The following is a 27,260-nucleotide window of genomic DNA, read 5'->3' as shown; positions in this document are numbered from 1 at the left end:
AACATCATGAAGAAAACAAAAAGGGTTGGTGTCTTTTATCATAGGAAAATCTTGGTAACTTGGGCAATAACTCCTAGGAGAGAACTCCACACTTCCTAACTTTTCTTCTCTATTTTTCTGCTTGTGACCTGCAATATCGATGTGAAACTGTTGCCACATAGCTTTTCAGCAGGAATCGATCGAGAATAAGTGAGGAATAGAGTTCTGGTGTTGAAGGTGTCGTGTAATCCTGCACCTTTTACAGCCAGACAACAACAGAGGGCAATAGATCTCTAGAAAAGATCGCGGCTGCAGAAGGGTTTCCAGTCGATCACGGTGATGGCGATCTCGGCAGCTCTTTGCACGGCCTCGCTGGGATCGTCCAGACACCGCAGCAATGTGTCCCTGTGATCCAGCAGTGTCTGGCGGCCCTCTGGCAGCTCGGCCAGCAGGGTGAGGGTTTTGATCGCATTCAAACGCGCTTTGCTGGTTTCCTCAGCAACCAGCGTCAGCAAAGGTGGAATGGCTTCAGCACCCATGGCTGAGGACCTCCCTGTGGGGAAACAAACCGGCTTTGAGATGTGTTGTGACATCTGATCATCGTTCTTTTGGACTGACACGTTCTATTCCCTGCCCGGCTGCAGCTCTGAACAGCCCTGGAGGTGCAGTGCACAGAGGCAGAACATGCTCTTCTTTCAGAGACCGAGGTTGGCTCCCAGCTGTTTATTTTCAAGGAAAAATATCTTCCATGGTTAACTTTATCTGCCTTGCACATTAGTATTTCATTTGCAACAAATTATCTAAAAATATACGAGGCACCAAATGATAAAATAAACTGTGTTTTGCAGGGGGGTGAGGAGGAGTGGAGTGTGTTAGATGCCCTTAAGAACATCCGCCAGCCTTTCGTTTTTAAAAACACTTCAAAGACCGAGATCCACTCCTGAGTTGTCTTTGGAAGCCCGAGGAAGGTTTGCAGAGGAGGACTGGAACACAACTGCTGTTATTGAGTCTTTTATGTCTAATTACTCATTCATCACACTGGAAATTTAGCAGTTAGTATTTTCTGTGTCATGTAAGTTACTTGGGAGAGCTACAGACCTTATTAATATTCATTGCTCTCCCAGCTGTGAGAGAGGAGCTGCCTCTAATCCCAGAATGTTTCCCGAGAGCAGCGCTCCTCTGCTGAGCACCGCTGATTCAGTGGAGCTCCAGGTTTGTGGAGCTCTGTGTGGTCTGAACTTGAATGGAAAATGTTCCTCCTCTGGAGGGAATGGTGCAGGTAAGGTAGATAAATAACTTTTTTACCTACTTAGGGGAATGAAATGTGAAATGTTCTATCCCCCCCCAGGCTCTGTGACAAAGCAACAATAGTTGCTAAAGACAGTTTTAAAGAAATGTCCCAGTCTTAGAGTTTCTGGATGAGCATTAATGCTGTCAAAAACTGAGGGCTTGGGGTGGGGGAAGGCAAATGTTTTGTTATTTAGCTGCCCTAGAATTGGATTTCCAGAGGTACCCCAACAGAACGGCCTCTGTCTCTCACCCTGAGGCGTAACAAGAGCAAACATCAGCGCTCCTGCTGAGTTCTCCTGAACTTCGGGCTGTGTGTCTTCCAGCAGGTTCAGCAGCACAGGAATCACCTCCTCGTTGCACATTGCCATCTTCCCCTCGGCATGAGAACTGTGTAGAGAAGATGGTTAAGTTGCTTCCCTGAACTGTGCCCGGTGCCCGTGCAGCCCCCTCTGGCGCCGGTGTCACCAGCACTGTCACAGCTGCCGTGCTCCCCTGGAGGGACTGTCCCGCCGGGGCCACAGGACAGGGCTGTGCCTGTGCCTGCTGAACCCAGCCCCGAGGGGACCACACCGACCTGCCTGCACCAGCTTTAGGTTATTTTTAGGTGATACCTGGATTTTTAAAAAAGCTTTCTGTGGTACACTGGACACTGATGGGCAGCTGCTTGTAACAGGATGTAGGATTAAGGGTGCTGTGGTCCTTATTGCAATGGAGTTACAAACCTGGCTGGTGAAGCCTCTAGAGATTTAAAAACTTGCTAAATCAGAGGGCTGAAATAAATTCTTCTAACAGATCACTTTTCTCTCTTTCTTTCCAGCCTCTCTAATGAGGAGAATATTTAATGTGGCCCAGCCATTGCAGGGACCTAAAACATAGCTCATGTCCATATCTCAGTTGCATTTTGCTTTCTTTCCATGACTCACATCAATGATACTCTTTTCCTCTAAGACCTCTCTTGATTATAGGACATGTGGAAAGGTGTAGTGCCAGTTGATATGTAAACTACATCATCTGCAGACCTTTTAAAACTAGACATTTGTTGAACACTTATTATATTTTCTGATTGCAGTACAGTGGACTTAAGTTATTCCTTTCATCCATTCTTTGATACATAAATTTAATATAAAGATTGCTTTTTCTGATCCATCACTGATGTATGTGGCAGCCTGTGGCAGAAAACTATTTCTGTCTTCAATCACAGTGGAAGTTTCCAAGGACCTCTAATTTTCTGAGAGAGAGCACTTTTCTAAAAACATAAGGGAGATTCTCCCTACCTCCATAGGAGTCAGAATCCTGTTTCTACAAGATTTTTCATGCAAGATTTTTTTCCTAGCAGTGCTGTACCAGGAAAAAAAATAAAAATCCTGATTCCATTGCCAATACTGAAAACAAACAGAAGGAGAAGCAATGACTGATCAGCATCTGCTTCCTTCAATGATTTATAGCAGTTAGGAATTTTTTAAGCTCCATGTGTCCCATTTTGTTTCACCCATGTGTGCATTCAGGCTGATAGTGCTTTATGTGTGAAATGTGGCAGCTTCAGTGTGCAGTGCAACACAGCTGTAAGTGAATGGCATTTATTTGCTCCAGGAATTAGTTCTTTCTTAGACTTCAGCATTAGAGAGGTTTCTTTACCTGATTTCTAAGAGGACCCAGGCTGCTTTGCTCCTGATGGCTGCAGAGGGGTGTGAGAGCTTTTCCTTCAGCACAGTAACAGCACCGGCTTCCAGGGCTTCAGAAACCTCCACACGGAGACAGTTAGAGAGTGTATCAAGGATCAGTTCCTGGATCTCATCCAACTCCGTGTTCAGCTTCAGGACCAGGGGGGGAATCAGACCAGCCCGCAGGACACCGCCAGCCCCTGCACAGGGGACAGGGGAATGTGGATGAGAGCTGAGTGCAGCTACTGTTGCTCCCTGCAGAAGATCAAAATACATGTGGGAACTCATCTCCTTACACAGAAGAGGGATTGAGAGATGGAAACTACTCCAACACTGCCCTGTTTATAAATGTCATCTTAGCATTGCTGGTTTGGGGAGCTCCCCCAAAACTCCTCCAAAGAAATCAAGACCAGTTAATAACCAACATGACAATTGCTTTGATGTTCCCACTTTCTGTCTATAATATTTCTCCTGAAAATATCCTTGCAAGGAAAATAGAGGAGATATATATATATATATACACACACATTACAAAGTCACCTTCTATGCAACATTTCTAACTGTTCTCAACATGCTAAGACATGAGAATAGATGCTAAGAGAGGCAGAGATGTTGGCCTTTAGAGCTCACTCTTTGATTCTCCACCCTGGTTTCTGGGGGGGAGGCAGGGGGGAAGTCAAAATTTTGGGAACTGTCAGCTTCCTCATGCATTTCTTTGTAGTAGTTCTGTCAAGGCAAAAATTTACATTCTGAACTTTCCAGCAGTCAGTACTCTTGCACTGTCTCCTAAAATATAACATCAAAGGCACAGAGATCATAACTTGCCCTGAAAGTGATGTCTGTGCTATGAGCAAGAGTCTGATTTGTACTATTTCTTACCCTTTACTAAGTCAACACTGCAACAGCAATGCCAGGGGAAAGCAGAACGTACTGTCCACAAGTAACTATGTGAAAACAAAATTCTCCAGCTTGTCTTGTTGCTAAGACTGATTCTTTGGTTGCTATGAGAAATGTGGCTCTTTTCAAAGTGATTCATATATGGTTAGATAGGAAGTTTTGTGTATAAGAGTCATCAAGGTATTTTCAAATGAATCTCCACAGCAGAGACAAGTGGGAAAGAGATTTAAATGACACCTGGTAGTGCATAGGAGAAATCTCTCATCTTGATAACTGGGTGAAAACCAGGATTCTAATCTAGAGGTTATTGTACATACTGTTGCATGTATTTCTGAGGCTTTGCTAATACTGAATAACTTATCTTACTGACTTATTAGGTTCCATGTTACCATGCCAAGGCAAAGAAATGCCTTGGGGTGATATTACAGCTTTACTACCTGTGCTACACTTGGAGGTCAGTTTCTCTGAGAATTCAAAGGAATATGGAAAGCCAGTTCCAGGACAATTCGAAGGCAAACAGCACTTTACAAACAAGGATTTCTCCTTGAGCCAGAAAGGCAAAGCAGGAAAGGAAAGTAAAATAATGTTCTTTGAAGCTGCAGTGTGGAGAGACCCTCATGCCATTAAAGGAATTTCCAACTGCCCTTCTCTGGAAAAGTGAAGATTAAGGATACCTTAGATGTAAAAAAAGCTTCTCCCTATGGATCCTTGCAGACATTGTGCAATGTTCTCCCTGGGTTTCAGAAGCCCATCACTCCATGGCATCCCCTTTCCCTGTTTCCCCACTGGCATTGGGGCCTGGTGTCCTGTTCCTCTCTGTCCTATGGTCACTTGCCCCCTGCCCCTCCCCTTGTACCACCCACGAACCTCACACCCTATATAACTAAGAAAGACCACGTTCTCCCTCTTTGGCTCCGGATTCACTTTCAGCTCACTGCAATAAACACTTGCTGTGAATTGATCTGGGGCTGGGAGCCTTCTGCCTCTCTGCTGAGCCAGCCTGGTAATGTGTGTGAGCCTGATTGCTGCCTGAAATACTTCTTAAGCAGTTTCTCTATGGAGAGGAACTGTCTCCTAAATCCCAGAAGTGACTGGGATTTAGAAAGGTTGTAGTTGCACTCCAAAAAGACACACTGTTACACTGTGGCTCTGTGTGTCACTACACAGGGGAGTTGGTGCTTTCACAGTGAAAAAACCCCAACCAACCCTATATTGTTCCCTGGAGGAACAAAAGAAATTTGTCAAAGAGTAACTCCAGGCCATTTAACCTGTCCCTGCAGAAGGGTGTGATGAAACCTGCACTATTGCTCTGGAAAGGACTCTCTTGGAGGGTCCCTGGGGAGGAGGCCCAGCTTGTCCATCATCAGCATCAACACTCTTGCCAAGGATTGCTGAGGTTTGGATTGTACATTACAGACACAGAAAGGTTTTGGCAGGTTAGACAGCAGCAGGAATATGTCTGGGAATTCTCCATGCCCTATGGAATGGCAGGCAGCAGGGAACCCACTAGTGAGCTGCTCCCAAGGATAGCAAACCAAAGCAGTTAAATCATATCCAGAATTCATTTAGCCACATTTCCCAATAGTCTTTTGAAATGGCCTGTGAAAGACAAGATTTTTTCAAATGCAACTTCTTAAACTCCTCCCAAAGCTTTTCATGAAAAGAAACTGTATGGCCTGAGTGCATGAAATGGGGATCCCCAGGCTGCTCAGTCACCACATGCACTTCTAAATTCTGGGTTGCTGTGGGAATCAGTACAGAATCTCAGTTTGGGAGGTACAGTTTCAGAGGAAGAGTAATGAATTGGAGGTGACAGACTCAAGCTCACACTGCCTGTCACAAGCACCTGTGTGCAGCTTGAACTCATGAGGATCCCAGTGTTCCTTGGGCCAGCCCATAAGCAAACCCTCCTTGCACAATGCAGACACACTCTGGTTTGAGCCCAGAGAAACCACTGCTTCATTTAATTTAACTTTCCATTCCATCTGTCTGTAACAACTGCTGCTGGAGCTTTCCCTCCACCTCCCTCGTGATGGGAGATGTACCTGGCTCTTCCCTATTTTTTGTACTTGCTTTCAAATGCTTACCAGACATTTTTTAACCCAGCACTTTAAGTTTCATTTTCACTTTGCTGCAATTCCCTCCTTTTCAAGAATTCCTTGCTAAGTTCTCTCAATTCCCTTGATCATGTTACCATCATACAACCAGGAGGTATAACCAACATGCGGGTTTCACTTTCTTTGTGCCTGGATGTTTCAATTATCTCCAATATATTCCACCAACACATTCATCCAGCCAGGGCTGCTTTCACTGCCCTTATTCCTTCCAGTTCACGTTTATTGGCTTTCTTTGCCTCAGTCATCCCTCATTCATTGCACCTCATATGCAAACTTCTTTTGGTGCTGGCATTTACTGTGGCACTGCAGTCCTGGGGGTGAAACCCAACAGAGCCACTTTGTGTCCACAAGCTGCTAATGTACATGGGAGAGTGTACAATGTTGTCTAGAGCAGCTTTGATTTTGTGCAGCTATTCAACAGTACTTATTCTGGAGTTACTGGTGCTCATTTTGTCTGAACACTTGGGATGTTCTAATTTATTTTTTTACTGATTTTGTTTTACCAGGCTGGGTCTCTGTACCAGGAGCTTTCTTGTCTACTGTTTTTGTCAAGCTGTCTGAGCTCAAATGCTGTTGTGCTACTAGAGGGAGCTTCCCAGATATAAATATAGAAACCGAGATGAATTGTTTGACCTTGTCAAAAGTCTCAATGTGGTGAAGAGAAAGAGGGTGGAGAGGAAAGGCCATCAACAACAACAAAAAGAGACTACCTAACACTGAGCCTGAAATTTCCACGTGGAAATTCGTCATGATTTTCCCAGGGGAAGCACAGGTTGAAAGGTCTAGGGAGGGAAAAGGGAGGAGGCGAAATCAGTGGCAAGTTGTTTGGGAGTCACTTGTAAATGAGAGTGGTCTCAGATCCTTGGATCTTAGTGAGCAAGGAATAGGAGGGGAAGGTAAACTGGGGTTTTGAGGAGTCCTGTACTGAAAAAGACAGTGGCCTCCTCAGGATATTGACTTTTTCATTAAAAGACTGTCCTTTCAAAGGGGATTTGTCTATTGCACAGAGTGTTCTAGATACCCTGGGCCCAGGGAAATAGATGGGAAAAATGTTTTCAAAATGCAAATAGTTGCATTTGCAGCTGCATAGTTAACGTCATTATTGATCTGTTTTTCTGAGAATTTGTAATCTTCCCTTGGGCTGCTTTTTATCTAAGCACTCATCTCTTTCTTCTCATAACTCTCTGGCCACTCTCATTCTCCCTTTCCTGATTTTTTTTTCGAATAGGCCCAAAGAAGAGTTGCCATTTATTCTGTTCTCTCAGTATAGCTGCAGGGCATGTAAACAAGTTAAATTTTGTAGATGATAAAGGAGTTATTTACAGCACATAACAGTGGTGTTTTGTATTGGTTTTCAATTACATAAATCAAATTACACTGCAAATCCTTTGCCTTAAAAATGCTGGTTTTCAACTCAAAATGTTTGTTTTGGTATGAAGCATGGGCCTCATGCATGGCCACAAAGTGATGATTGGTGTAACAGAACATAGAAAAATAAGATGGAAACACGGATTCTGTAGAATGGGAACCTTTGTTGGCACCTTGGATGTCTCTCTGCGATGGTCACACAACTATTTGAAATGCTCAGGAAAGGCATTTGTGCTTAGGAAGGGGCACACAGGAAAAGCAAAGCAGAGCCATGGGAAGGGAATCAGCTGCCGGGTATCTCAGGCAGCTGGGACAGCCCCGGAGGGAGCTCACTGACTGAGGAGCCAAGTGATCCTGACAAAACTCCCTGAGCAGCAGCTCTCTTGCTTGCCCTGCAAGAGTTTATCACCATTTCAGAGGGAAGCAAGGGTTTATTACCCTTGTGAGCGCCACCATTCATCATAGACACTGGCAAACAGTGCTCAAGTGATGCTTCCTTTGTGCCAAGAGTGATACCTTGAGTGACAAGATGAGCACAGGGGATGCTGCCCCTGCACACCTTCCTTAACAACTCCTTGCTCACTCCTGTTTAAATGGCAAAAATATCATTTATTCTGGGAAGATCTCTGAGTCACCTGTCACAAGAGCACAGTTTATGAGCCTTGTAGTAGCTGATTTAATGTTAAGATTCAGCATTTTGATTCTCAGTGCTTCCACCATCATGGCTGTGGCAGGGAGTAGATTGAATATAATAGCAGAAATACTATAAAACTGGGCTGAACTTCCTCCTGCTGAGTTTGGAGCAGGAGGCAGACCACATTCCATGAACTACAGCTCACCTGCCCAGAACCCAGCAGCTTCACCAAGCCTTCTAGCTGAAGGGGAGAATTCTCTCTACATCTTTGGAAATCAGAATAGTTCTCTGTCTTTCCATACCGATTTAACAGGAACAAACCGCAGTGTCCCAAAGGATGGCTGTGCCTAGACACAGAGGCAATCTCTTATCTGAAAGGACTGAGGGGTGGGAAGTCTCTGTTTACATGAACTAAAGAGCTACTGGGATATTAAGGGAACTGAGGAAAACGCTGCAGAGATTGGACCAGACTAGAAATAGTAAACAATTCTGTATCAAACCATTTCAAATGGGAACATTGGCTGGATGCATTTACCTTATGAGAGCCCTAGAGATTCACCAGGTACAAAATCACGACCTCAACAGTAGTGTCTGTCAGCTCCTCGTTAAAAATACAACAGCTTTATCAAACTTTATAAGCTTTATAAAAGCATTATGTGATCTGCTTTTGAAGCCACTGAGAATTTTTCCAATACTCAGGATTTTGGGATGCTGTTTGAATAAAAGATATAACAGAAATTAAGGTTATAAAGATATTAAAAAGTCAGCAGTACCCTGCAGAAACACACAATGGGGCTGCCTCTCGGAATGATTTAAAAACCCAAAATGTTTCCAGCATTAACAAGGAACAGGAAAGATAGGTCTGATAAACAAGAGGTTCCTAAGCCTCAAGAAAGAATGAAAGAGATTCCTGCATATCTCGATTTTGTTTTTAGAAACTTTGCTTTAGAATGTGTGCAGTTGTAATATCAAAGCACCACTGAAAAAATTAACATAGAAATGACATCTGATATATCTGCATTATTTTCTGATATAATTTAGAAATCCATGAAACAAGTTTTTTTACTTTAAAAAATTTGTCATTTTGATAGTAATGAATACTGCCTGCAACCACCTGCTTGAAAGGAGTGGGTTTAGCTATTTAAATCATTCATGGCCAATGAAAAGGGGAATACTATCTAAAGAATTAAAAAATGTTAGTCTACAGAATGTATTTTATCACATCTCTAAAAACTCTGGGGATGAATTAGACAGAATAGACTTGTGTTTCACATAGAATTTTTCCAAAATGAGAAACAAACCCTGGGTTATGTTTTTGTACAATATCTATCTACAGTCCGTGATCAATAACTGACCAAGTCCCCTCATTCTGACTGATGCCAGTGTCAGATCCTTCAGTGGGAAATCCCCCAACACACAAAGGTGGAAACAATGAAATGTCTTCTCTGATGTAATAGTGCACAGTCCAGCAACTGTGGATTGCTGCTCACTCATATGGAATCTGAAGGCAGTCTCCAAAATGGAAGCAACTTTTTCTTCTTTTACTGGAACTATATTGTCTTGTTATGATCATATACAAGAAAGCAAACAATCAAAATGAAGGTGAACTAATCAAAATGAAGGGTGAACAATTTTTTCCTAGCTCTAATTGTTGATAGTCTGCCTCTAAGTTGCAGGATAAACTGCGCTATCTTTTGCAAGGGTTTTATTCAGCCCTTCTCCAGCCTCTTGTACCTACCTTTTAAGAAAATTTCTCTAAGTTTTCTAAATTTGTAACTTCATCTATAGACACCCTCACAGTCATCCTGTGTACCCAAAGGTGTGAATGCATGTGCACACACACAGCATGCATTTCACTGATCTTCTATGCAGATTGATTGCACAAATTGGGAAATTGCTTGGATTTTATTTTTCTGATAAAATACCTTCATCATCTTTTAAAAATAATAAAAATCAAAGGGAAAAAAAAGTAAAAATTCATCCAGAGGGTTGGGGTTTTTTTCTTGTCCTTTTAGATGAAGAAGGAAATGTCACCCTGAAATTTATTAATTTCCTCTACAGGGAAGACTTTGCCAAAATACATGAAGGAAGGAAAACAATCTGACGTGCACTACTTGTGCTAAAGTCCTCAGATCAATAACTGTAGAGAAAATGAAAGCCTTAAGGTAACTACTCCCAAAAAGTTGAGCCTCAGCCATTGAGGTCATCCCATTTCAGATTTTCCAAGTCAGAATCTATCCTTTTTTTTTTCCTGCTGGTCAGTAATGGACATGTGTAGTTCTAAGATGAGACTAAGAGGGACCAGGGCAGCCTTTAACCATAAGAGACTCCTGAATTTCAACTTCCACAGGTACCTGCTGTGACCTGCAGCGTTCACAGAAGGCAGTGAATTTACTGTGCCTGACAGAAAACATTCAGAAGATAACCTGGACTGGCATGTCCACAAATACTGATTGAAATACTGGATTTTGTACTTTATAGCAAGCATGTACATCAAGTGTTAACAGTTCCTGTAGCAAGTTTCAGTCCCAGAGAAATTGATGCTGGAAGCTGAACATGACATTATCAGTTTGACAAATGTTCATATGGTTACTGCCTCCATTGTAGCAATTTTTAGAGATTCCTGTGGAGAAAGGTCTACCTTGTCACAGAGGTTTGTAAAGATGTGTGAGAGCTCATTTCCTACAGAGAGGATTGGCTGCCTGGCTGGGGTGGAAGGAGTAGATGGGGAGGAGCGAGGCAAGCATTTGTTTCAGGCAAATCACTTGACCAGCTAAGAAACCATTCAGATTCATTTTAAACTAATAAAAAGAGTTTCAAACTTTTAAGTCCAACTGTCGTACAAGCCCCTGATTTGAGAGCAATTCACCATTGCAAGTTTTCAGAATTTCTGTTGAGTAAATAGGTTGAAAGAAAAATAAATCTTTCCTCTTTTTGGGCAGAGGGCCAAATAATTAAAGCAACATGAATGAAGTTCAAGAAACAGTTTTCTCGACTATCTTAAATTTCTATACCTGGAAGTTACACCTGCGCAACTGGAATGCATTAAAAAATGGCATGACACAGCCAAGTGACCATTAGAACATCCTGGTTATATTTAAGGTTCATCTTCTGTAACTAGTGAATTAACACTACACACCCTCAGGCATTAGAGAACATTTTTTTCAGTTTTGTTCCTTAGGAGAAATAGTCATTAAGATGGTGAAAGTGCTCTCTGAACTTCCATAGTGCAACTAAATAGCAATCCATCAGAAACAGAGGTATAGGAATGAGAATGTTTTCTACAGAGATTTGATTATGCTACAGTCAAACATTAAAAATGAGAGGCTTAAAGCAACCAAATATCTAGAATTAATTATGTGTCAGGTTCTGAAGAATTTTATCCTGAAAATTAACCTAAACTTGCTTTGAAGATATGAATCATTGCACAGACTGAAAACTGAACAGACTGAAAGACTGCAAATAGTGGTAGGAGACAATTAATGGGAAAACATGAATTCAGTCTCTTTGGGTAAGCACTTCTCTTTTACATTTTCTCCATTGTTAGAAAGGTGGGAGGATGTGATGTTACGTTACGTTACGTTACATTACGTTACGTTACGTTACGTTATGTTATGTTAAAAATGAGATGATAGAAATTTCACAGAAAAGGGAACTGGAGAAATCATAGTGCTGACAAATGCACTGCTTCTCTTTGCTGGTCAGGCCTGCTGGCAAAGCTGCAATAAGGCAATTTTATCCTACAGTTCACACTGCTTCCACTGGTGCCAAGATGCGCACAATGGACTGGTGAGAACTGATAAAACCTCCTGAAAAGAAGAATACAGTACTACAGGTGGGTGAAATCCTTTTCTGCTTCAGATGCTTTGGCTCGGCAATTTTGTTTGAAATGAGAGCAGAAGAAACACATCTTGATTGGAACCACAGGCCCAGATGGCTGCACAACGTGAGTGGAGCTGGGTGGAAAAGCAGATTGAGCCTCCCCTCTCCACTCAGACCTGCTACTTTGCAGAGTCCATGTTTTTCCATGGGAAGCCATGTTCTTAAGGAAAACTGCTTTCTGCTACTCAATGAAAATTGCAGTCTGTTCTGACTGAGGTTCTGCAATGGTGCTTTCCAGTGTGTTTTAGCCTATATTTTATTTCAAGCAGTGAAAAATTTAAAAAATCCTAATTTAATACAAGCCTGCCAAGGTGTGGGCTACTTTGAGGATGATTTGTTCTTTGAAGTACCTCCCCAGTAAATGTTGGGAACAACAGAAAAATGAAGCTGTTACTTAACCTGGACTAAAGTATTAGGTCTAGCTTGTGTAAACATGCCAGATTAAGCACAGGCACTTCTACAGTAGTACTTATGTGCTTATCTATAAGAACATTATATACATAGGATTCAAAACACTCTTAAACAGAAACAGAGAACACACCGTGTGTCTGCTTTGTACTTTATAGGTGGGTTGGTAGGTAGATGGGAAACTCTTAAGAGTTTATGTAGATGCAAAACCACCTGTGGGCCTGACATTGAATAAGTGGACAATTGTCTAAACCAATTATTTAGTCCTGACTGCAATAGTCCAAATTTTTTAAGAACTGGACTGGCATTTGAAGTCCCCATAGTAAAGCAGCATGGATGTTTCCAGCTCTTCTTCCACAGCTTCTCAGAACTACCTTTGTGTCCTCAACAAAATTGTCATCCTTTTCCTTTTTTTTTTTTTATCAACCAAATAATTTCTGTTAATCAGACACAAGTAGGTTATAGAACAGATAAATAACAATGCCTAATGAAATTGTAGTTATACCATGTGGTTCTTACATAGCATGAAGAGCTACATACTTAAAGGATACAAGAAAATGTGAGGTCCAATTGTAACATTTTTTCTGAGTATCTACTAAAATATATATAACTCTTCTGAGGACTCAGTTTGATACTTCTTCAGCTGGTAAGAACAGAAGTGGCAAAACTAAATATATTTTAAACCAATACATATCTTTTTGTTTTTCTGAGAAAAAATTAAAATCTCACTAAATGCCTACCCATGTCCTCAGGTGGGAGTGACCTCCTTCCAAGCCACTCTTCAGTGAACATTTAATCATTCTTACGAAGTGGAAAACTCCCAACCAGGAAGCTCACAGGAGGGAAGAGGGGACCCTAAGAATAACCAACAACCTTGCTCAGACCAGGTTTAACAGAAGATCTGAAGCTGGTACAATTTGTTTTAAAAGCCTTGGCTTCAAAAAATTCCTGGCACTCTTTAATTGCATCCTCTGGGTGTAATTCCCAAAGATCTCTGTATTTTGATCTCAAGTGATTTTTCCTGTTCCACCCTCACAGATCCTTTGTTGTATACTTTACTAAGTGATCCCCAATTTGCGTTAACATTTGAGGGGTTTTGTTTTGGATTTTTCCCCATTCCTTTGCCCTTGATAGTGAAAAATGAGCAAACAGTGCTTTAATTCACCTTTAAAAACATAAAAAATAATGTAGTCTTGAAGGACAGATTTCTTTACAAAAATCTATGTTTCTTTATCTTATTTCACAGTATCTCGGTAGCTTTCTTCATGGATTCATCCCAAAGCTTAGGATAAGCCAAAAACAGCTGTGGAAAGTTTCCTGCACAGGAAAACCAAGGTATCTTCCAGGCATCTGGGAGAGCAGCTCTCCTCCAGCTGCTGGATTTAATGTTTGTTTTTCTCAACTTGGCTTCAGTAGCAACTGCTGATGCAGCAGCTGAAACAATGAGCTGCAAACACAGTAGGTACATAACAGAACTGTGAAGGAAGGGATGTAAAGCACTCAGCATTTGTAAGCTTTGGTTGTTGTTTTCTTTTTAAATAAGTTCTTCTTTAGTTGATTGTGATATTAGATGCAATGCATTGTCTGAGTTCTCATTCTCAAATGTCTCTCATGATTTGCTCTCATAGGAAGAGTAAACTGCTGGCATTAAGCAAAGCCCTCAGTTACCTGAAGGGTGAGAGAAGACAAAAGGGTGAAATCCTGGTAGAAAGTGAATTTTCATCTTAAATGATGAAGCCAAATGAGGTCAGGCTGATACCACCTGATAGAAGGTGCATTCATGATTTTTCCCCCAACATCTCATAGTCACTGATACAAAGCAATATATCAGATAGATATAAATAACAGATCCCAATCATCTGTACATGATGCTATTTTAAATTCTTCCACGTGAGAAAAACGGTTAAAAATAAAAAATACAGCCTTTTTATTTTCCTTTAAATGTTCTGTTCATTTCTTCATGCTGAGAGAATCACAGACCTGTCTATAAATATCTAACCCAGATCTACAATTGCTTGTTAAAAAGAGAGTGTTTGGTAGAAGATTGAATGAAAGACAAAATGTCTTTTATTATATTTTTATTGCAGACCAGATGTGGCCTCTCAATTTACCCTCTATCATTTGGAGATGTACATTCACCAAGAACATTGCATGTGTGCATATAAATATTTTCATGTTGTCATGGTATAATAAAGGGTAATTGATTAGAAAAATCCCTATGGGATTTTCCATTTAAGAGCACATTTTTGTTTTAGCACTATTGTCTTCAAAATAAACATGTATGAATGCATCTATTTTGATTGATCCAGCAGAAAGCAGCAGTAAACAGGCAAGGCTTTGGCTTTTGGTTAATGAATAGCACTGGCAAGTTGAGTGAAACTTGGAGGTTGTGTCTGGGATGCTGCACCTCAGCAGTCTAATCCTGCCCCCTTCAAACTCAGGCCTGCTCTGGTGGGGAAGAATGGTGACCTCCCTGACACTGAAGAGGAAATGGAAATCCAGTCAGATTGCCACAGGTCCCTAAAATTACTCTTTATATTTCCACATAAACTATTCACTGTCTATAGTTATTTCTGTGTATTCAGTCTATCTGTTTGCAAAGCACAACATTCAGAGTTCTGGGCTAAAGACCTGGATTTCTGTGCTGTTTGACTTTGGCATTTAATCACCTGTCCAGGCTATTTGGAGACTTACTTCTCTTCAAATTCCTGTGGGAGCTTAGCTACATGTAATGCAATCAATACATGCTGAAAGGCCCTAATTGAGAATTTCTGGATGCAGGACAAGGTAAGAATGAAGAAAACATAGACATGTCTGATGAGGCATTCTTCAGGCAAGTTGGTTTTTAACTCTGCCATTAATCAACAGCAAGCTCTCACACGATGATGTTGAAATAGTAGTCCCTAAACTTCTTAGAACTGTCCCAGGACTCAGGTACTGCATGTTTGTAATTCCTTCACTGCCAACATTTGCTCTGTGCTCCGGTGCCTCCCTCAAAGCTGCAGGAAAGCAGGTGTTTTCTTACAGCAGTGGAAAATGCCTAAAATTGCTCTCTCTGTAGACAGCATGCAAACGATGATCGGCCTAGCCAGGAGGATGCTGGTTGGTGCTTTATTTCTGCCACAGTTGGTTAGTGTGTGGAAGACGCCTTTTCTCACATATCAAGTACTATACTAAAGATACATGTAATGTGACAGTTTCTATAGTAACTACTTGTTCTTTATGGAATTGCAGATTAAACCTGTACACCTTGCTATTGTTCTTTTATCCTATTATCTAGACTACTCAGTTACCGCAGATACATTTTTTATTCTATTCCCTTGCCAGCATAACTATATCAGGGATTTATGCACTTAAAACAAAAACACTTAAAAGTTTTAAATTGACCGCTATCTGATCTTAGAAATGCACTGAGATGTTTGTGCATGTATATTAAAAGCTAAAATTTCAAAATTAGACTGTAGCAATATTTTTATTGAAGCAGGTCAAAATTATGATTTGAAAATTATAGTTTTGCTGGGAGAACAATACAAGTTATGTATATGACTTTTCTAACAAATTTTACTAGAACAAATCTACCAGTCCAGATATACTGGCAAACTCTTCCAATGTGAACAATGCCTAAGATTCCCTATTATTGGAAATTTTTCTCTACATGGTATACTGATTTTTACATGAAATTATTTCATTATTATGATTTGCCAATGCTACAGCTCTGCTGATAATATCAGTACTGGAAGTGATATAATTTACAGGAATCAGATGCTTTCTGCTTTGTATTATGTTAGCCTTATTGTGGGAAAAAATGCCTGCATCCCGTCTGTGTGTGTGAGTCTCTGTTGCTATCTCCAGCAGAAGTGTATCAGTAACAAATCAAGCTTATGAAATTAGCAGTGTAGGGAGAAATCAGCTACTTGATCAGGGCTGCAGATTCAACAATGCAACTAGTATTCTAGCCAAAAGGAAAAAGACACTAGGAAAAATGTAAAACATAAATTGGATAAATCCATTAATGAGATAAAAAGAAAATTATATTCATTGTTAATTAAAAAAAAAAAAAAAAAAAAAAAAAAAAAAAAAAACCCATAGTAAATTACACATACACAAATGCAAAAGGCAGAAGTGGAAAACCAGAAAAAAATATATGCCCAGTACTGAGAGCAACTGAGTGATGGTAGAAGCGGAAAGCAAACAGTAGAAAAATTCCGCGTAACTAAAGAAACTGGTTTTTCTCCCTTTACCCTTGACCGTATCCCTCCAACACGTATGTGACTAGTTCTCCCTAAACACGCATTGTGAAATGAACCCCGGAGCTCCTGCGGCTGCCAGAGCCCGCCGTGCTGCAGCGAACACGGACCCGCGGAGCGGCCCCGGGTGCGGATGCAGTTGTGCAGAGGCAGAGCCCGCGGCACGTCTGGAGCCGCACATTATGTAACGCGCGAGTGCAGCGGAGCGGAGGAGCCGGGAAAGAGGCACAAACCCCTCGCCGACAGCCAGCTCCCCCGGCGCCGCGGCGGGGCGGGGGCTGCGGGGGCTGCGGGCCCGGCCGCCCCCCGGGCGGGAGCCGAGCGGAGCCGCCCGCCGGCCGCGCCGCCGCCCCGCCCGCGGTACCCCCGCCGTTGGCGTGGAAACGGGCTGGCGGCTCCGGCTCCTCCTCCAGCGCCAGCCCCGCGCTCCCCCTGCCCGGCTCCCCGGCGAGAGCGCCGAGCACCTCCTTGTCTCCCGCGGGGGGCCGCCGGACAAGCGCTCCCGCTGCCGCCTTTAGAGCAGCCCGGCTCTTTACGGTTGTGTTTCCTAGGGAGAAGATGGGAAAGGGCAGGTTCCTGCTCCTGCCGGGGCTGCGGGGCTAGTCCCTGCAGTCGTGGTGTGGTCTGCTCGGCAAATCACAGATGCTGATGTGAAAAAGGGCCAAAGCAGAGGAGAGGCGTCAGTGGATGCGAGCGTTTGTACTGATGGATTGAGGAGGTGGAAGCTGCCTGCCTGGTGCTGGAGAGGTGAGTGCAATATTCCGCATTTCCTTCCCTTTTAAATCAGTTCGGTGATGAACATTTCCAAAATAAAAAAGGCACTTCTAAAACAAGAAGGAAAAGATGTCATTTTGAAACAGTAAGCTATGCTTCTGCTGGATAAAAAATGAGTGTCACTGTGAGGCAGGAACATTTCGCTGTGTGTAGACAAAAAATAGTAAAGGGGAGGCAGGCTGCTGATACAGTGAAAATGACCTTCTCAAGGGATACTGGCCTTCTATTAGCCGCTGCTTCAGCCTGGGCCCTTCTTCTAAAAATTAAGTGGTCTCCCTTTCCTAGCCTGAATTGTAACCCATTAATAGCCACTACCTGAGCCTTAACAGGATCCGTTGCGTTCCCTTCATGATTCAGAAAGATAATCCATTAGATCCTGCCTGTTGGGAGAAGAACCTCCACACTAGGTAGCATCTCCTCCCAGGGAAATGCAGCCTGGATAATATTCTAGCAGAAAACACTCCTGCTGCCAAATTTCTGTAATAAATCCTCCTGGTAACAGTCTCATCTGCTCATTGGGAGGATGTGTGGCTCTGCAGAGCCTGGATGTGTTCCCTCTCTGTGTGTGCCCATGCATGTGAAGGAATGAGGAGGGTTTATATTAATCTGCACCTGTGGACGGCTCCTATCTGCACTTGCGAACCATAAGTTTTTGGTATCTTTGCGTTTGCATTTTGGGTAGTGCTTCATACACAAAACCCCCAAGCCTTCAATGTTAGTTGAGAGAGCTGCAGACAAATAGATGTCAGTTTAATTTCTGCTCATGGAACTGATCTGATCTGCTTTTGGCTGTTTCACTGTAGAAGCTGTTTAACGTGTGTTCTTGCAGTATTAATTCTGCAAGATACTGACGTATCTCAACATTTTCCGGGGAAGATTTGAGAAAAAATCACTACTTTCCCTCCAGCATTTCTTTATATTTGTTTATATTCATTTTTTGATAGCCTCACACCCATAATTTGATATTTATTTGGGCTCAGTATTTCGCGCCATTGTGGGTCACACCCTTCAGGTGGCCATCAACATTTTGTCTCTAAAGGTTACAACAGCAGGTCAGGTGCTGGGAATACCTACTTGTGGATCACAAAGGGGCAAAAAATGAGTGTGTATATCGGACTTAGGAGAAATCTTTTCTGACTTTATGGATATAGATGTTCAAAGCCCGAGCTGATGCCTTAGGTGCTGTTATAGGCAGAAAGCCTCACTTTTCTTCAACAGGCACAGATTTGACAGCTGAACAGACACAGTTCTGCAGAGCAGAGAGTGTTTTGCCATTAACTGGGCTGTCTCCATCAAATCATTTGTTTGGAAGCTATCATGCAAAAAGCACAGATCCCTGCCCTTGGATAAAGGACATTATCGGAGGAGAGGCCTATGTGTATAGAAGGATGAAGATTTAGTCTTCAAGAGGCCAGTGACAGGTGTAATCAAAAGAAAACCTCTTAGTTAAAAGGCATATTTAGGGGAAAAATTCATGCCATCTTTCATCACCAAAGCACTGATTGCATTTTCAGAGAAGAATTCCCCTCTGTGTACATAGGTACGCTTACAAGGAAAAAAAGCTGATTAATTCTGTGTAAGCCACAGAAATTTCACTCTGACAATGGACCTCACAGAGAGGAATAAACTCCGTGTGCCACATAAAGAATGCCACACGTCTGGCTCAGATTATGTGCTTGTCACTTCACAGGCCACTGGTGAGCAGAGTTGAATAAGTCTTCTGGAGGTACTACCTTGAATTTTGTAAGGCTCCAGAACAGTTTCATGTTTCACTTGCAGGCCTTGGTTTTGAATTTAGTGGTGATAATCTAAAAATAACCAGCCAGGTAGCTCTGAAGGACTGAAGTGAAAGCATTCTGGTTGTCTCAGTTCTGATTACACATTGATGGAGCAAGGTATGTTAAATTTTAAGAAGTGTAGATAGAAACAGAAATTTGTCCCTTTTTAAGGAATCTACCTGCTAAATGGTGGGGAAGGTGATAAGGATAACAGAAAATTCAGTAAGTAATAAAAGCTCAAATCCTTAAATGGTGAAGTCAGCTCTTCCTCTCCAGCTTAAGCAGATAAGGATTTTGACAGGAGATAGAGCCTTGGTAGATACACAGGCATGAGGCAATACAAGTGAACGGTGGTTTTTTCTCTCTCCCCCTCCATGAATTAAAGAAAAATACTTTCAATTCCTTCAGGTTAAATCACAGTAATCCCACTTATTTCAGAGGAAATTCTTCACATTTATGTAACTGAAAATGAGAGTTGACTCTGACTATTTCTGCTAAAGTTTTGGTCCTTCTTTCACAGGAGTCATTGGAAGTTCTGTGACTTATTTCAGTGGGAGAGAGCCCAGCACACACATTTCAATAATCAAGATCTCCCTTGCCTTTAGTAACAACATTTGTAGTTGGTTTCAGTGAGGTCACCAGCTCAATGACAAATTCAGTAACTCTCTACTTGCATCACAAACTGTAATTCATAAATTATCAGTTATCTGAATCATGTTTTTTTACTGAGAAAATGGGAGTGTTATTCCCATGTTAAGGTTGACAGTATCCACCCTCAGCAGTAACAGTTTCTACACAAGCAATCAACTATTTTATTTTATCTAAGAGAAAACTTATTCAAAGGCCCTTAAAAATCAAAATCTTGGCCTACGTGCACAAAATAATATTTATACTTAGAGAGAACAACCGTCCTATTTTTATTTAAAAAGAAGGCTAAATTTTGTTCTTTGTGATCCCCAAAGCATCCAGAATAAATGCACACCCATCACTAGTTACAACAAATTCCTTTCACTTACTTGATAGGATACCATGACTTACATTTTGGATGTTATATTCGAAGTTCACATTTTTTTTTAAACTTTCCAGAATTTAAGAGTGGTGATTAGGAAGTCCAAATTCCAACGATCATATTGATGAAAGAATAATCCCAAACAGGAACAACTATACTGTTCCAAAGCAACCAAAATCGATTCTCTTCGCAAAGTTCCCTGGCAATTAAAGGTATGTGGAATAGACAAGATGACAGAGAAAGGCTAAATTCAGTTTGCTTTATTCTGTTATTGAATCAGGAGTTGATACACATTAGCAATTTAAGTTGTTTTATCTTTCAAGTGGAATCAAGGACATAACCTAACGCTTGCCAGGAAGGCTACAGAGAAAACCCTCTTCTCTGAACTGTGGCTTTTCCTTAGCACTGAAGGGCACTGGTGGATTTGGATGGAAGGAACTGATGGGTGATGGGGCCATCTCTTCCATCCTACCCAGACCTCAAACATTGGTTACTATTAAATACATTTAAACTCACAACTAACAAAACACACAGCAAAAACTCAGAAGACAAAAGCTTTATAGCGTTTGTTGTGTGGTTGTGGGGTTTTTTTGGTTGTTTTTTTTTATTATTTTTAACTTCTTCAGGTCAGAGCATTTTCTGTGGTTCAGTAGAAGCTCGACTCTCCTCAGAATCCCATTTTATTATTTAGTATTGGACACCCAGTGAATCATTAGGGAACACAGTTTTACCCAACAAATCCTATTTGCCTTTTGTTTTCTCTTTAAGCCCCTTATATCAGAGAGTTGTTTCTTCTCTGGATTCCTAAGCTATCACATCAAAAAAACAAATGTGATTACACTCCCACATGATTCTACATTGCAGAAATAACCTGTGGGATTACCACTCAACATCTTGGCCAATATAAAAACTTAAAGAGGCAAATCCAAAAAGTTTAAGTATTTGTTTTGCTCACACATGTCAAGAATAATGACCAGAAAGTAAATAGTAATTTCATAGGAACCAAACTGGATTTCTTAAATAGCAATTGCCTGGACTTGGCAGTTGGAAGGAACTATTCTCATCACTTTCAGATGTCCATAACATGGATATGCACTTATGGAGCAGTTGTTAAGGCTTCCTTTTTAGCTAATGGAAGAAAAAGAGATTTTTCCATTGGAGTTACCCAGAGCAGTTTTTGACTACCATGTTAGTGTGAGACTGAGCTGACCTCTGGAAATGACAGCTCCTCTCCACTGCCTCCGAGGGAAGCACTGAGTGAGGAGCTCTGAAGTAGCCACCTACATGCAGATGCTAAATCTGCACAGATGAATCCCACTCTTACTGTCTATAAGGTAATGTTTAAGCAAGATGTACTAGTTAATTATAAAGGTATTTTCATGGTTCATCACAAATATTTGTAAGTCACAGTGCAGTTGCCATTCCCTACCTACCAGCCCTGCTCCCTTGATAGTGACTGGGCTGCCATTGGCTTCCTCCTTGGAGTATCTCAGCAATGGTATCAGTCATGGCACTGGAAAGGCTTCACTGGAACAGCACCAGTAATCCAAATCTTTTATCAGTTTCTGCTGGTGATCCAGGCAGTATTCAGGCATACATTCCCACTGTTTTTACTGGTTTGCTGTGACTGCTCTCTATATTTTCAAACCTTGCCCAGACACCTTTATCTTCACGAACTGCACGAACACAAATACAATTAGGCAGCATAGCAAGTGTTGATGTACAAGTACAGTTGACACAGTTGTGATGTGGAAGGAAACAACACAGTGGAGCTGAATTGATTACAATTCAGTGTCAGGGCACAGTAACAAAAGCCCAGCTGGGTGTTTAGCTCTGAGAGGGCTTGCTGTTCAGAGGGGGCATGCACCTGGTTATTATATTCCTTCCTTTAAAAGAGAAATGTGTGTATGATTCAAAAGGAAATCTTACCGACCAGCCAAAGGAACATCTTTCTGAAGATAACACAATATGAGCCATTAGGTTGGATTTTTCAAGCTGGATATTACCAGCTCAAGTCATATAATCCAAATATTGGAATGTGTTAACAAAATATCTTTTCTTTTGGCTATATAATATCTATTTATACATATATACGCATTAGAATTTTTTTTTTTGATGTCTCATGAGGAAAGAAAGACCAGGATATTGACTGTTGCCCCTCTCTAGTGTTTAGATTACAGGAGAGAATTCAAACCAATACTACAGGAAATATTGTTTATGCCATTTTAAGCACTCAGTTCAGTAGATTAATGCATATGATGCTAACCAAATCTATTGTGAACTAAAATTTTCCAGAATTAACACTGTTGCACTGGAGCACCTATCTGTACTGCCAGCAAGTTGATTGCTGCAAGAGGGCCTTGGCAGGAAAATTTTCTCTCAAGATGCCTTTCTGTGCCTGACCTTTTAAATCTGGCAGAGTTTGGGGTAGCACAGTATAAGCCATTTTGTGATGGGAGGATATTCATATATTCTTACCATTGCTAAGAATCTAGTGAACTTCCATGTTGTACTGCTCAGTAATGATAGAACCTCACCTTAATCAGTCATTTCAGAAACATGTTCTTAATCTCTTTTTCAATCCATCTATGTCCATGAACAGATAAATTCACCTTAATTTGTAATTCAGTGACATTTATGTAGGTATTTAAAATTCTAAGGCTAGCCTACTTCAAATTTGAGCAATTGTTCTACTATCATATTGTTTCTGTTCCCTGACTAGATGTGCAATAAGTCCTCTGATTATGTTTCATGCTGTGAATGTTTCCAAAAGCAAATCTGAACTTTGCCTCATAGCTGTGATTACACAGGTGTGTCGAGTTTGCTTTTTGCATGTGTGCTCACAAAAAGCAATGGAATACTTAAGACTTCATGTATTTTTTTAAGTTACAGGAACAAATTTTTGGCTACTAGGTTCAAGGGATCAACAATTGTTTTACATGTGGCAAGACTTGAGGCTGATGTGCAGTTCAGTATTATATCAGCACAATATTATTTGCTCTCACAGGTCAAGTAAATATACAATGGTCTAAACAAATTAAAGTATCAGGTAGCATCTGGAAGAGGTAGGAACCAGTGACTTTTAGCACTGCAGATTACAATTCTCCCTTTTTCCAGAGAGGCCTGATTGGACCCTGCAGTCCTGAGCGGTGCAAATCCCATGTAACAGAAGTTAAAACATTGATAAAGTAGTAACAGTAATAACCTACCATACAGACAAAGAACTGAATTATTGGATCTCTTACAGTCCCATTCTCTGCCAGCACACCAGGTTATAAACTAAAATTAAATGTTTACAGAGGATATTAGCCTGGTCTGTGACAAGAAAAACCTCTCTCTTTGCTGTATCCATGGCATAGCAGATCAACCCTTTTCCCACTTCTGCAGTCAAGGAAACCAAGTACAGCCACTGATATTGTGGCCTCTCGGGATCATACCTGGAAACTGTTCCAATTCATGCTGTCACTTAGGCAGCCCCATTGAACCTGGCCCTACAATAAAGGCTGGATCACAAAAATTCCTTTCTCCTTCAGATACTGGAAGTGTTGGAGTTTCTCTGTATTTTTGATTACTTTATGTTGCTCTTCTAGTGTCTTCTGACACTGGAAAGCAATGAACCCCAAGTAGAAAATATGGGAATATTTTAATCCAGAAATCATTCAGGTAGAATTGATGTGGAAGGAATGGGTGATGCCCATTATAGTAAAAGTGTGCTTTGAAGGGGAGATTGGCACACAGGCATATGGAACTCTGGGAGTACCTTTAAATATTGTAGACTTAATTACCAAGTGACAGGAGAACTGCTCAGTGAGCAGCACAATTACAGTCTCTAGGTATTTTCATTCAGTATCTTATTTGTGGTGTTGGATACCTCCAATGACAGGAGTCTGTAACTCGTCAAAGCTTATCTATACAACTGTAGCTTTGGATTTTGGATACATTATGTTTTCATTATTAACCTGTCAAGAATTATTCACGGACCTCATTGAAAGTTTACATAAACAAGTCAATTCAAGAAAAGAGTAAAGTGTTTGTTTTAAAGGATACCAGACGGAATGCTGTCAATCTATGCATCACTGTTCTTACTCAGCTGTGAGATATGAAGTGCAAATGGAATTTCTGTCTTTATCTATGTTGCAAAGATTTATAGTTCATGCAGTAGGTTAACAGTACATCAGTCTCATTGTTTACTTGGTCTCTGCATCTTATTATCAGAATCATCAATTATAGATTCCATAATTTCTAAGATGTAATTTCAAAGGTATGTTTTTTCAGAGTTATCTAGTTACAAAATACATAGAAAATATTATTTTTCACTACAGTTTCTTAAGCTTCTGTTGGGATTGGTCAGAGGCAAGTGGTGATCAACAGAATCAGAAGCAACAGAAGGTCAAGATGAAAAGATTCCAGAAAATAATACAGGTGTGTAAGAAGTCAAGGACTTGGCCCTTCCTTTTAACTTTTGCAAAAACCTTTAGAAATGTCACCCTTACCAATGAGCACCCTCCTGCAACCAAGACAAAATATGGGAGGGGACAGTTAAAATTATTTTTGTGCAGAGCACTAGTTAACAGTAGGCATGACAATCTGAAATACAAACCAAAATTGTACCTCGTTCTTATGAACTGAAAAAAAGAGTTCTCGAAACAGCCAAGGAGACACAAGCAGTATCATGATGACAATGTACTGACTCGTTTAGTGCCACTCCTGAGTCTCTAACAGAGCAAAACCACTTACACTGTCTAGTGGAGGTCTCCCTATTGCACTGAGCCTTCAGCCAGCAAAGAGGTGACACAAACTGGGGTTTATTCCTCCTGAGCTATTTTGGCACAAAATATTCTTTGGGATGAGGAGACTGCCAGTAGGTGTGTGTCAGTGGCATTGCAGCCTAATGGGACTGCTGCCAGCTGGAAGAGATTGAAACCAAATTGGAACTGCTGTAAGGTGGGTTTGGACTGAAAGCTAAGCCAGCTGTGAGCTCTGTAGCTATTGTCTGCCTTTGTGCCTTTGGCAGAGGTGGGGAGACACCTTATCAGGCATTTTCTTGGAGTTGAGAAGTAAGAACTTTCATGTGCCTTGTTTTCTGGAAGGCCTGTAGCTTTTTGGAGAGATCATCAGTTGTCCTCTTACTACTCAGATGCATCCTGAGGGGGAATTTTTCAGCCTTGCTACACAAAGATGCAAAACTTGTTTGAAAGTCAGAGGTGGCTCTAAAAGGCAGTAGCCCTTTTCATTTTTTCATAGTTAAAATATTAATCCCAAAACCCCACTTTAAAAGTCTTGATATTTTCTGTAAATGAAGCAAAACATAACAAAAGCTGTGCTTTTAGGTACAATTGTCCTGGGAGTTATCAGTTAAAGAACAGGTATCTAACCAGTGGTACCTGAGATCACTGAAAAGGCAGATCCCCCCACACCACCTCAGTCAGCCAAGTAATCTGAGTGCCCTCAGAGATGTCCTTGTAGTCCTGTAATGAAGTTTTCAAGATGAATTATTGTTCTGCTGTGCACTGGAGATATTTCCCTCCCACCCTCTCCCCTTGGTAAATCTGTTTTGTGACTTTAATGCGGATTTGGAATCCCTACAGCTGCAGTAGCTTTTGCCCTGTTTTGACTCAGTATGGTTTGCTGAGAAATCTGTGTCCAGCTCCTCTCCTGAAGGCTGCATGTGCTGTGGGTAACCTCCACCATATGTATTATTTCGTGTCCCAGATCTGTGCCTGTTTCACAGAGCTGTTTTTACAAAGGCATCAACAGTAGGTTTTTAGTGAGCAAAAAGAAATAAAATGGTGAGTCATCAGCTTTTTCCCCTGCATATCTCATCTGTGTGAAATGCAGAATGCTAACTAGAATAGCTAGGAATCAGTGATAAAATTCAGCTTTATGTGCCATCTTAATAGTAGGCTAGAGTGTTACCAGAAGCATTTTTTTCCTGGTAATATGAGAAATGAATAACTAGGGATCCACTGCTGAATAATGAATAAACGAAAGGCTCGATTAGCACCTTTCAGCTTTCAGATAATTTTAGAGCTGCAGCTACTTGAGTCAAGAAGAGATGTCACTGAGAGTAAAAGGAACAGAAAAGCAACTACCTGACGTGCTGCTGTTCAAGCAGTGCTGTGAGGGTGGTGCTGTACATTTGGCTGGTCAGTGAAGCTCTCCTTTAATCTGACAGGACAGCCTCATGCAGACCAGACCTGCAAAATTTGGGGGTTTTACTATTAACAGTAGTAGTAGATCATGTGTGGTCTCATAAATCAACTCATCAGTTCTCAAAATATGATTCAAGAGCCTGCTTCCAACAAAAGGAATGAAACTACCAGGGTCCTAAGACGCTAAGCTGACCTCTACATACCTTAAAAAGCAGGAGACAATTCCAGTTAGGGTGTGATACAAAAGGGAAACTTTTCTGACCTCAGCAAAGGAGAACTTGTACAACAGGAGAGAGATGGATTATTTAGAGAGAGAATTGAAGGGCTAAAGGATAAGTAAAAATAAAGACATATTGGCTGCATGACTAGGAAGTTTGCAGGACTGCAAAAAAGATTGAGGGAAACTATCTGAATGATGAGAATCCTATTACATGCAACAAAACTTGAACAGGAGCAGTGATTACCCCTTTCTCTCCACACACACACATATACACAGAAAAGTACTAGTAATGTTAATAGAAACCAAAAAAGTTTGAAGCTAAACCTGCTAATATTACTAGTAGTAGAACACTTATCAATGAAAAATAAAACATCAAGAAAAATTACTGGATTTTGGTTTAACTCTAATAACAAAAAAACCAACCCCCTGCATCTATCATTCATAAAAAAAAAAAAAAAAAAATCCATCTATCATTCATATTTTTCAGGTTTGGGGAAAAATAACAATTTACAAGCTTGCTTGAGGCTGAAGAATAACAACTTTGCCCAGCTAAATCTAAATAATGGTACTCCTATTTTAAAGTAAATACCTAGATTAAAAATCTACACAAGCTTCCTCAACAGATGGACCTATATTTAGCAGCAGATTGTGTTACCTATCAATTTAAAAGTAATTATATTAATCAATATACAATATCTAATGTTTTATAGACAAAAATCTATTCTTGGTGATATGAAAGCCACCCACAATTTTGACAGAATCAGTACAGCCCCATGGATATGTGAAGCCATCCAACCAAGTCTTGTCATAGCATGACCCAAAATGGATGTGGTCAAATCTGGCC

The 27,260-nt window shown here is 41.0% G+C and overlaps 2 protein-coding genes across 3 annotated transcripts in view; one reads left to right on the top strand and one right to left on the bottom strand.

Moving 5' to 3' along the window:
• Nucleotides 1-272: 272 nt before the first annotated feature.
• RSPH14 (radial spoke head 14 homolog) overlaps nucleotides 273-27,260 on the bottom strand; it is a 71,701-nt gene continuing 44,713 nt past the window's right edge. The window contains exons 4-6 of the mRNA XM_066331242.1: nucleotides 2,905-3,130; nucleotides 1,520-1,656; nucleotides 273-532 (exon numbers count right to left, since the gene is read on the bottom strand). Of these exons, the coding sequence (XP_066187339.1) occupies nucleotides 273-532; nucleotides 1,520-1,656; nucleotides 2,905-3,130 (623 nt within the window). The remainder of the gene's footprint in view (nucleotides 533-1,519; nucleotides 1,657-2,904; nucleotides 3,131-27,260) is intronic.
• GNAZ (G protein subunit alpha z) overlaps nucleotides 16,925-27,260 on the top strand; it is a 49,662-nt gene continuing 39,326 nt past the window's right edge. Inside the window, exons 1-2 of one of the 2 annotated variants that reach the window (XM_066331239.1) lie at nucleotides 16,925-17,230; nucleotides 20,122-20,256. The gene's annotated coding sequence lies outside the window, so the exon portion shown is untranslated. The remainder of the gene's footprint in view (nucleotides 17,231-20,121; nucleotides 20,257-27,260) is intronic. The other variant, XM_066331240.1, reaches the window with a different exon arrangement.

The sequence above is a fragment of the Sylvia atricapilla genome, chromosome 17, assembly GCF_009819655.1.
Source record: "Sylvia atricapilla isolate bSylAtr1 chromosome 17, bSylAtr1.pri, whole genome shotgun sequence".
Lineage (NCBI taxonomy): Eukaryota > Metazoa > Chordata > Aves > Passeriformes > Sylviidae > Sylvia > Sylvia atricapilla.
Note: the sequence above shows the minus strand (reverse complement) of the source record. Positions and strands in the feature narration are given on the sequence as shown.